The 12,333-nt window shown below is 38.1% G+C and overlaps 1 protein-coding gene across 3 annotated transcripts in view; it reads right to left on the bottom strand.

The window, feature by feature from the left end:
- Positions 1-12,333, bottom strand: part of PPP2R2C (protein phosphatase 2 regulatory subunit Bgamma) — a 203,417-nt gene that overhangs the window by 24,655 nt on the left and 166,429 nt on the right. For all 3 annotated transcript variants that reach the window (XM_075499719.1, XM_075499720.1, XM_075499721.1), the window contains one exon: positions 7,403-7,567. In XM_075499719.1, coding sequence (XP_075355834.1) covers positions 7,403-7,567 — 165 coding nt within the window. The remainder of the gene's footprint in view (positions 1-7,402; positions 7,568-12,333) is intronic.

Below are 12,333 nucleotides of genomic sequence, written 5' to 3'. Positions count from 1 at the left end.
GGACTCCTCAGCCTAGGAAAGACTGAGGGGTTTGCAATTAGGAGTGGCATGGACAGGATGAATAGGGAACAACAGTTCTCTTTGTACACTGTCTCTTCCCATCAACAGGTAGGGGTCACCAAGTGAAACTAGGAAAGGGTAAGCACAGAGCAGATGGCTCTTCATACTATGCCTAATTAAGCTACTGAAGACTTTACTGAAAGATATTGTGAATGGTAAAAATTATACACAGGTTCAAAACTAACTGCACAAATTCAAGGAAAAAAAACCCCAAACATCCATTTGAGTATTGTTAAATGCAGTAAGTTCACTCTCACTGAAGTCCCTGAACCCCAAGTTTCCAACCGCAAATTGCAGGGGCTAAAGATCATACACTTGCTCTGTTCTTACATTTTCTGCTGGTGTTGCTACTGCTCACTATCAGAGCCAGAATACTGGGCTAGAAGGACCTCTAGTCTGCCCAGGTACAGTCATTATTATGCACTGTTTAAAATCTACTTTAGGATTTCATACTAAAGAGTTCCTGAGTTCATTCTAAGTGAATCAAGACCAATTGCAAAGCTCCCTTTGAAATTCATGGTCTCTTTATGCCTTTTAGCTTCATTGTTTATGACAATAGTTTGATTTACCACTGTTACTTACTCTATCTTTCACTATCTCTGAATGTTTTATTGTTTTGTATTAAGCCAATCCACTCAGACATTCACCTCCTTCAGAAATTCTCTTTCAAGATCGGGATGTTTTGCTAATGTGTCAATCCTGCCTTCGTGTTCTACACTGATTAGTATGGTTATACATGTGTGGGAATTTTTGAGTCCACCTTCATAAGCAATCTAAAATACAATTATTTTATAAGACATGAAGTATAAACAACTAACCACAATTATTTAACACTTTATATTACCATAGCCTGTAGTTTCTTATCCTGTTTTAAACAGAAAAAGTAGTATCTTTTTATATTTCAATTTTCTATTTGTTTTTATATAATTCAGAAGCCACCTCTTCATGCCCTGGTCACTTACACATTATTTTCCTTCTTTGAGTAAAAGCAAGTTTCTGAAGCTACCTCCACACCACAAGACTGGAAGTCCACCTACCGCAAAGCATTCCTTTATCCAATGACCCAATATTAAAACCAGGCTTCTCATCAATACCTCTAGAGAGTATAACTTTTAAAAGTGGAGCCTCAGATCAATATTTAAGAATCTGTTTTACCATCTGCAGTGAGTTGCTGCAGCTTGTCACAAACCACAAGGGATAGTGCCTTAGTGCTGAAAGGCAAAGCCAGAACAATAGCTAAAGATCAGTGGGTGGGAGATTCACTACAGTGTTGCTTATATTAATGTAACTTTGCCAGTGAGTTTGTTAATAAAGAGAAATGGTGCTAAAGAGAGCAAGGAAGTGAAAAAACGTAAAGCTAATCTGGAAGATCAAGCCTCTTTAAACCTCGGTCTCACAAAGACTTATGTGTGTGTTTAATGCCACATCTTGTGAGCAATCCCACGGAGTTAATGGGACATAAAACTACTACTCCTCTACAGCCAAATACATGCATAAGTCTTTCCGATCTTGGTATATAAGGTTAGTGATAAGTGGGGGTTTTTTCCCCCAGTGAAACAGGATCTTGAAAGAATAATGTTGGTTTCATGAGACGTTGAAAAGCAGTATTTGTTGCTATTAAAAAATTAAGCAAACAAGACAGGAATTTTAATAGACTGAATAATTAAAGCAATCTTACAGCAATTATTTGCTTTATCTGTGTATGGTTGGGGGAGAGGGGTTAATGAAACACCTCTTCAATCATAAATCATTTACCATTGCTTCAGGCTTTTATCTTTCCTCTTACTATTTGTTAGCTAGAAGTACATAAATCAGTTTTTTTCTTCCTCTGATTTAATTTTAACATATCTTGCACAACTGGAGGAAATACTATATAGACATAATTGCATTTCTGTAGAAACACTTCTGAACTTTCATTAGCCATGTTTTAAATGTCTTTATTATACATTCATCCAAACTGAGCAGAATGGAAGCTTTGGAGCCCATGCTAAAGGCAATCTTCTACCAAATTTCAATGGGATTCCTGCAGAAGGAAGGATCCCTTCCAGGATCCAGTTTAGCATGTGTGAAATTGTAGTAACAGATCTTTAGTGACAGTCATAATTACAAAATTATCAGGATACAGGCACATTTTTTCATTGGGGATATAAACCCAGCAATGAATATATGCCTTTGTAGTGCATGCTTATAAAATAAATCCAGAATTAGGATAAGGAGAACAAGTCTTTATTAAAGCATGGGGTCAAATCAGTACGGAAGCTCAGATAAGTTTCACTCCTGTCACATGAAACCTTGTAGATTTTGCCTGAAGTGGACATTACTTTGACAGTGGCCTCTCAGTGTACAAAGGGAGAATGCTGGCTGTCTCTCTCTGATGATAACCTGACATGAGACCAGATGCAGAAATAAAGAGTGTATTTTAAATGTAGAGCTCACATAAAAGAAAAACAAGTTGTCTGTTTTCTAGTCATACAACAAGCATCATTCATTTGGAAAGGTCAATATTAATTAGCAAATCCAGCAGGGATATTCTATCACAGGCTTTTTTGTGCATCTGGTTGTTCTCTGTTGCAAATGAAAGATAATCCATATTCAGTTAGAGGTCTGAAAGCTGTCTTGTCTCTGAAATTCCAACCTCCTTTAAATGACTGGTAAATATAATTAATTTAATTTTAAAAATTCAACATGTTCAAGTAGATTATCCTTGATTTCTGTTTTGGCTGCTTCCACAGTTCTGAATTCTTAAGTTTAAAATCAAAGGTAATCTCAAAAAACCCAGCAGATAACCAAACTGAGTTACATGCCAGGCTGACAGCATAGTGGTGTTTATCCTTGGGGAAGGGCTGGCATTTCTTCCATGCCTGGATTTCAAATAAAAATGTGGTAAAGGACTCTCAAGGAAAAAAGACACCACTACCATCTTTGGGTGGCATCTTTGGATCACAAACCAAACTCAAAATTGACTCTGTATTGCTCCAAAGACCATTTTATACTTTTAAGATATTGATTATCCACCCCATGAAATTGGGAAGGCACCAGCTGAGATGCTTTGCCCCTTTCAGGGAGAGTCCACAGAAGATGGCTGTGAGGATTGCCTGTCATGTACAAATGCTTCTTCGGCCAAAGGGAGGGGGGCTTTAAATGACTCCTGTTATAGACCCAGACGTCAGAAGCTTGTGAAGTCTGTATGGAGGATGGAAAGCATGAAATAATGGTGACAGAGGCTAACTGCATTATGGAACCCCAAAGTTTGTATTTTAAAGACCACAACGGCAGCAATAAACTTGAAACTGCAAGTCCTCCTTCCTTGAAGTATTTTGTTGTAAATTTTGCACATGGGTAATGGATAATTAGAAATGGGTTTTTAGTCTACAAACACATACTAAGAAATGAACAAAAAACCCCACCCCTTAAAGCAACATATGGCATTTAAATAGATTATAACTTCTTAAGCATGCAATGACTTTAAGATATTAAGGCTATTACACAGAACAGCAATAAGAGCTATACTCAAGTGACTCAAATTTCCATGTTGCATAACTATACAGTTTCTATTTCCCACTTAATTCTGAATTTAATAATTCTGATGAACTACTGAAAAAGCTCTTCATTTTTTTCCGACTTCACATGCTCAAGCTCAGTTTTCTTTAGCTGACTGCTTTATTAGATGATTTGTTGAAACAGCCATATGTACCTATCTAGTCTACAAGCTGTTTGGAAGAATGATATTATCTCCATGCACATTATAAGGAGCTCTGAACATACTATTAGCAAGAAAAGATCAAAACCAAATTAGCAACTATTTGTTAACTGAACAGTTGCATATTATACTGCTGTAAGTACTTTTTAGTCAGGACACTCTTACTGCAACAGTATCCTTATGCTCACCTTCCTTGTCACCTGAATCTCTTGCATGAGAATTTATGGAATTTGGGGTGGGGGGTAGTTCTTTTATTTTTTGGATGTTCCCAGCTAACTGCTCTAACGATGACTACTTTTGCAGCTGTTAGCTTCCCTTGTTTCACTGCTGCCACCGATTTCCAGTATACTGCCTTCTTTCTACACTGCATTGCCATGCACGTTGCCTGAATAACACCTCAAAGACGATCTTTGGGTGTTTTGCCACGTATGCTATTTAGATGACAGCTTCCATATTATAAATTAATTCCCTGTTTCTTGCTGCTTGAGTCTGACTTTCATATCTGTATTAAATCTTTACCTATAACCCCATGGACCACAAGAACACCTTCTCCCTTATTCCCATCCCCCTAATATTCTAAATAAGCAGGGACATTCATCTCTTTTTTCACCTCCTCTCCAGAATATTTTGATGGAATTCTCTCCCACTACTTGCAAAGTCTGATAATACCACAGAATGGTATTATGTATGTATCTCTCCTATGGTTACAGATTGGGCTTTCCTGGATATCCATTTGTAACGGCCACATATGTTTTGCTTCTGATTGCTTGCCCAGCATTGCATGATCTATTAAAGAGGTGTTATAAGAAGCAGTTTCAGGTAGTCTATTAGAAAAACAACACATTTTATCACACCTTATCAGCATCTCAATGATCATTTAAAACTCAGCTACTGACCTGATATTCTGTCAATGCCTTATGGATGGATTTGGTGGTCTGAGACCATTTTTCTAAGGGACAGAGGTCCCCATTACAACTCATCACATAAATTGGCAGCTTGTTAATAAATTTCAGCATAGGCACCAAGGATGAGTAGATATGGAAGTCTCTTGTCTCTTCCATGTCAGAGCCGTGAAAGATTTATAAAGGAAACCTTGTAGTGTTGCTGTCACTAATACTGAACAGAGAGATTTTGCCACTGAGTTTTGCAAACCAGAAATCTTCAAGAACACTATAATTTATTAACATCCTGTGTCAGTGACTTACACTACAGATATTAGTAAGTAATTTATTTATACAGTTTGGCACAGTAATTGTTCATGGCACTCTCTAAACTTGTACAAATGGAAGGGCCCTTCCCCCCAAAGCTGCAACTGACTTTAGCCCAGCTATAGAGATTTGGATAACAAAGGGTCTGAAAAAGGAGTAAAACCGCAAGTTCACAACATATGCTCAGCATCCAGGTATTTTTTATAAGTTTTACATTGGATCTTTTATCCCTAAAAATATGTACATCCATTACAATGTCAGAACAGCATCTGAAATACAACACACAATGATATTAGACTGAATTAAGAAAGTAGGGTTGCATGGCAGAACATGAGGGTTTACAGTGACCATAGTCGTAGCTGGTTTGGTTGAGAAGTGAAGTCAGTTATGGGGAAAGATGGAAAGGTGAGCTGAGCTAGGAGAGTAGGGTACTGATCATGCATATGCACCACGTGTAAAGCAACGGTAAAGAGGAATCAGATGCATAGTGAAGGTACTAGAGAGACAATTGTGCAAATATTTGATTTCCCAGACTGATTGTTTTTTATTATATATCCTTTTAGGTTGCTATGGGCTTTATATAATTAGTTTTGCTTGCCTCTGATTGCTATACTCAAACCACTCCAATCAGCAATATGTGGGCCTATTCCTTTTAACGCTTTGGAAGTTCTACCATTGCTGTATCAATTTTATATTGTACACACTCAGCTTCTCAATGAGCTTGCCTTGAGTTCAGTGCAGCAATGCTACATTAAATGGCTATTTTCTAACTCATAGATCTGGAAAATGGGGTTTAATCAATGACCATTAGACCTTGCGCTCCCTTCTGGCATAAAATGCCTTCTTTCATCCAGGGTTACTGTATTGTTGTTTTAATAAGTTACGGTTGGCATTTGGCACTGAGTTACAGGGGCATGGAGGCCTTATTAGCAAGAAGAAATGAAAGTATTATGGAACAAAACAATTAAGCGGGACAGGATAACTCACAACAATGCGCCAATGTATCATGCTTGCATTTCACTTCATGGTATTGAATTCCCCCTACAAGTACAAGGGGATAGAGCTAAGGTAAAACACTTCTCTGCTTAGGAAATTGTCCTGATAGGTTATTTTCTATAATTGGAGACCATATCCTAAGAGGTTCTGAGCATGTGCACTTCTTGCAGCCAAAAGGCCTAGTCATAGGCTCTTTAGTACATTTACTTCAGTTAAAAAAATAGCTTGTGTGCTAAATCTGAGCACCAGTTATATCTCACTTAAATCTTCAAATGTTTTCTTCCCCCCTCCCACTCCTACTAATAAGATCCGCCTACCTCAAAAGCTTCAAGTAGGAACTGAATCACATAAAACCTCTTCTGTGCCCCTGGCACTAAGAGAATTTCTCCTGAATCTCCTTCCCAGTGTTTCAACATTGCAAAAGAAACTGAAGACCCAATTCTGTGCGACAGAAGTGTCCTGAAAGCCCCCATCCTGAAGGCTGCTAAAGCCGAGCCACCCACAGTTCATTCATTAGGTTCTCAGCTCCTCATAGGAACCAGCCACATGACACAATGCTTTTGTCTGGTGGTTTTCAGTCTTAGAAGATTAGGAATAAACAGGTTGTTTGCACAAGGCAAAGTGCCCAGGCTTGCCAGATTACTGGTGGGAAGAACCATATTCTGTCTTACCTAGACTATAAAGAGCTGATAGCAAGACATTATGAACATGCATTTTCCTTCATCCTCTACTTCAGAGGATAAACAAAGAGCCCCACGTTTTAACATTTTACTTCCTTGTTCTTAGGTAGGTTTCAGATATGAACTGTCATGAATTGGTGCCTCTGTCTCAAAGTCTCACAGGCTACATAAAATCACTTTAGGACAGATGACACCTTCTATAACAACACAGTATCTTTCTCTTTTCTTTTCCAACCCCCCCCCAGTATTACTTATTGCATTATTTCCTCTGTATCTGTACAGACACATTATTGAAAAAGTACATATAGGGAAAGCTGGGCTAAATTTTTAGGAAGAACTCCAACATTTTTTAACCCAGCAAATGGATTCAAAATTTTGAAGGCAGTTTGAATGACAAAATTTATTTGCTGCAGTATTCAGAACAGTAGTTGTGTATTCAAAACAGTATGCTCATCTACTTAAATACTCGCCCCCCCAATATTTCATTTGTTAGGAATCATCTCTCTTTTTCTAGAGTTGTGGGTTCTTCACTGATCCCTGCAGTAAGAACCATAAGGGCAACCAGTCACAGACATGACTATTATCAAGTTCATAGGTAGTACTCGTAGAGATGAAAAAATTTTCTTCCTTTTGCTGTTTCCTTTTCAACTGTGCCTGCAACTGAGAAGCTAATACCCTGGGGTATGCACACATCTACATGCTGTCCATGAATAATAAGACTTTAATGACATCTGGGGCTCAATGAAGCAAGGACTTACGCTTGGAATGTTTGTCACAGAGAGCTGATGCCCTCATGTCGCAGAGTCTCAGGGATCCTTTGCTGCTGCTGTAGACAAAGAGATTGCAGTGATGGGGATGAAACTCAGAGGCTGTAATCACTTCCGTCAGGTCCTCCATATTGGCTGGCTTTATATCTACAATGTCTGAATGGAAGTTTCATTAAGGAAAATGCAGTTGTTTGCAGGTAAACCATGACTCTTACTGCATTCTTGAAGGAAGCATGTAAATGTCCATACATTTAATGCTTTTAGATAAAGATATACTCATTTGTCTGGCAGTAGAGTGTTTTAAAATTTCCATACCTGCCCCATCTACACCAAACTCAAAGAGCCACTAGTCAGCAACAGTTTTACAGCAGATGCCATTAGTAGGTCAACATTTGTCCATGCTGTGCAAACAAAGACATCAAAGAAACAGTATTCCAGGGGATATGGAATTCTCACCTTCATTAAAACTATAGAGAAACTATAGAAAACTATAGCTGTATCTCCTGTTTGTTGCTACTGAAATCACTGCTCTACCCCAGATAATACTCATTGATAGGGAACAATGTGCAGCCCAGATCTGCTCACTCCAGTAAAGGCTCACTGGCTTTTATGATCATGCAACTTAAGCTAAAAAATACACATAGCTTAAGTTAAAAGCCTCAAACAATAAATGTACTTTTTTGCAAAGGCAAATGTGGCAAACACAGAAGCATTTATGCAAACAGTTTTGTGTGAATATATACTAACATAATATCCTTTTGAAAAAAAAATTGTGCACAGTATTTGTTTTGCTATTTGAATACTTGTGAAAGAAGTATCTGAAATGGCATTCTTGGTTTTTTATGTAAACGATCCTTACTACTAAAATCAATATGAATTTCTGTGACTTGAGAACTGTACATCTGAATCATTTCAGTGGACAAATCTGAACAAAAATACATCAAAGATGTAGTTTCCCAAGCACAAACCTGTCAGTTGGATCACCAAAGATTATCCACTGAAGTACATCTACCTAGTGCCTCTCCAACACATATATATCCACTCACACATATTACCTGCCTTGGTGAGCTTAAAAACCAGGACCTGATTAGCATGTATTTGGAGGAGAAGGCCAGGCTGTGGAAGATTGCTTATAAAGAAAAGAATGAAAGAAAGAGTCCCATGAGGGGGCTGTAAGAAAGCAGTAGGTGTAGAAGCATAAAATGAAAGAAGGATATATATGTAAAGCAGTACATTTAAATAAGATCGTACATTTTCATATGGCCCTCAGCAATCCGCTGTAGATAAGCCATCCAAATGTTAACAAATCCTTCGAACAAGAAGAGTAACATTACCCTATTTTACTGATGAGGCTGTGCGAGAGGCAATAAAGGATTTGCATAACATCACATGGGAAATGCATGACAGAACAAACCCAGATCTACTGAGTCCCAGTTCAGTGCCCTAAACACAAATCATCACAGTGCCTGGATTCCCCAAACATAAAATTTGAATCAGCTGATATTCAAAATTTAAACATCTCAGAGGATAAGATAAATGAGAAAATCTGTTTTACTGATGGCAAGAGAAACCACATATCATGATACTAAGCCTGTTTCTGTTCCCACTGTGCCCACTTCCCAAATGGAAGACCTTTAATTGATTTCTGTGGGAATGGGGTATAGTCTATCACCACCTTTACACTCTGTACTTTGATCTTCCCCAGAAATGCAGATCTGGGACACTACATTGAAATTAAACATAATACAAAAGATTCAGAAATAATTATCTTGATAACTTTGCATAGACAAATACCTCACACCACACTGATGTTTTTTTTTTTACACCAAGTGGTTTAAAAAGGAAAATATCAGCAAAACTGTGAGTATCTTGTGACATTTAATAACAACTGGGAATGAATTAATATTGCATTTCAACTGCATTCCCACTTACTTGCACTATCACATTTGCATCCATCTCCAAGAATCCATCATGATTCATATTATGCAATGAATGTTAAGATGTAGCAACATTGATTTACCCCTTTTATAAAGCATCACTAAATATTCTTGAAAATCAACAGGAAAAAATAACCTTTACTCAGTTATTTGTATTTGGTGAATCTGTCTCAAGAAATATTTTTAAGTAAAAGCAATTGCTTTCAGTGATTGAATTGCTTTCAGGAGTTCAGAGAAACTATAGTAACTCAATACAAGTATTTCACCTCTCAGCAGAGAGATGAATAATTGCTGAGTGATGAGAAAGATATAAAATATAAATTAAGTATGTGAAACAGTCATGGTAAATATCATTTTTCTGGATGCTGAAGACAATATTGATGAATTTCCCTTCATTGCATGAAATGAATAACCCTATACTGAATAATGAAATTAAATATTCCATTCTCTTGCCAGAAAAGCAGAAAATACTTGAAACAGACTGCATTTCCAGATGTGATCTAAATCTCCACTGAGAAAGAACCTCATTGCCTACTGAGGATCACAGAGAAAATGCACCACTGAAAATTCATGTTTCGTTAGATTTAGAAAAAATAAAACAATAACATTTGTATTGGAGTAAACAATCAAGGGAATAGAGAGTTGCAGAAGAGATTTACCCCAATTGCATTTGTAATAATAGATGGAAAAACAGCCTTTGCTTTGACAGCTACAGAATCCAATGTATCAAAAGAAGAACATGTCACACAACAGAACATTTTCCTCCTCTCATGACTTTTGCCATCTATTTGAAAACAATCAGGTACAGCTTGACATGTGATGTGTGGGAACTGTATTTAAACTAGCATGACATGGTAAGGGCAAGCATCTCCCATGAGACGTTTCACATTTCTGTTTTTCCATCTTCCCTTTGTGTCTTTTTCTTCCTTTTAAGCACAACATCACATGGCAGGCAAATATAAAAAAAATTGGACCAGACAGTGTGCTTCAGAAACAGGCCCTCTGGTGAACCTGAAGAGCTCAAAAAAGAGGGAATCTGGCAGAAACTGATTAAATGAAAATTCCATTGCTAAAGGGAAAAGTATTCTAATGGCACAAGTCTGTAGAGTCACCTCCTACACGATCGTTTACCCTTGCAATCGTATCTCGTGGAGGAATGTCTTGAGTGGGGCACGGTCCCTCTCCCCCTGTTCACTCACATCTGAAATACCAGTCACACCTGGCTCCTGTTGTACCACATGTAGCATGGTTCATTTTCAGAGCATGGACAAAACAACTAGGACCAAAGTTATCTAAGACAGAAAGACCAAAGAGTTCACCATTGGCAGTCCACTAGGATATAATTCTGTTGTCGTAAAAAAACTGGTGTTCCTGTACCTGAACAGGGTAGGAATTTCCCCTAAGAAAATGAAAAAGATCGTCACACTGCTGTGACTCCCACACACACTTGCCAAGAACGAGGTGTTTCAATATCTGGTAGATACTTGCACTAAGGCAAGGCTGAACTGGCAGCTTGCCAGTGATGGGCTGGAACGCACTGGCAGTTTTTTAATTAATTAACATTAAAACAAGGAACAGAAAATATCTTCTTGCTCGCAAAAAATAGAACAGGCCTGTCCGTCCTAACCCAACTGTTTGCCATCTTATACACCAGGTCTCCCCTCCATTGCTTGGCTCAGGGAAACAGGATAAAGCTATGAAGAGGTCAACGCATTTTCTAGATGCTCTCCACAGCAAAATGGAAATGAAAGGTCTAGTATGCTTCAGACCACAATGGTGAGAGATGATGTTCTAACAGCTGGGTTAGCAGAGCTACGAGACCAGGAGTTAATTCTGGGAAAGGCAGCAAAGATACTCTAAGGCAATGTAAACTTTAACTTTGGCTAAGAGTGCCTATGCTGCTTTCCCAAAATTATTCAAGAAAAGAGGTATAACACAGGAGAGCGAGCAGGCAGGACAGGACCTGACTGAGAGGAGAAAGGAGGCTTTAGGGAAAGATCTGAGGGAGGGGAAGGAGGGAAGCAAAACAGCAGGAGAGGACGGAGGAAAGAGCATAAGGAAAGGCATGATTAACAACCCGCAATGATACGCAGTATGAGGGATGCAACTGAGTACATGACTCAGTTATATGGTATGTTTAGTTCTAATCCAGTATTCTGTGCTGCTGTTGTGCAGCTGATATTAAAATGAGGATGACAGGAGGAAGAAGATTTGTTCCACTGCCTCTGGGCCACTGATCTAACAGAAATATCCCCCTCTGGGAAAAGTCACTCCATGAAGTTCCTTTTAGTGCAGGTTACAAAGATGACCCTCACCTTGATCCAAAATTCACATTAATCAGACTTCTCCTCTTGATCAGCTAGAATATAAATGAACACGCCTGCTTTATGCTCATGCCAAAACATGTATAATGAGAATGTGGAAAATACATAGGGTTCCTGCTGAGCAAAAAAGGTTTCAGAATGAGTTTCCTTGTATGATAATGGAAACATAGCAGTCTCCTCAAAACAGACTAAATTCCCTTTGAAGTGAACAGTATGCATAAAGAAATAGCTGCTTCATCTTCCTGGAACTATCAAGGAATTCTACAAGAAACTTAATTTTGTAGAAAACAAACTTGCAACTCACAAGCTATAGCATATAAAGGACTGAATCTTATATCATTATTTTGGAATCATTTTTATATGATTTGTGGGTTCACTGCAAGAAGGAAATAATTTGTATAGTCAGATGAAGGCTACAGAAAAAAAATTAATTGCCCCCCCTTTATTCAACTGCAATGGAGCAGAGAGGCCTTCTTTAGAAAGCCAGACAGAATTTTCCATAATAATTTCACAGGAAAAGCAAAATTCTCATCTCTCTTTTTTCAATATATGCTGATGTAACACTTCATTTTTACCCCTGCGTGGGACTTCGGTTTTTGCAATTTTTAAGCACTTTCAAAAAATAAACTTCAGCATAACATATCTTCCCAAACCTGGCTGT

This window comes from Mycteria americana, chromosome 4 (genome assembly GCF_035582795.1).
Source record: "Mycteria americana isolate JAX WOST 10 ecotype Jacksonville Zoo and Gardens chromosome 4, USCA_MyAme_1.0, whole genome shotgun sequence".
Classification (NCBI taxonomy): domain Eukaryota; kingdom Metazoa; phylum Chordata; class Aves; order Ciconiiformes; family Ciconiidae; genus Mycteria; species Mycteria americana.
The sequence above is the reverse complement of the archived record's forward strand: the minus strand, read 5'-3'. Positions and strand labels throughout refer to the sequence as shown.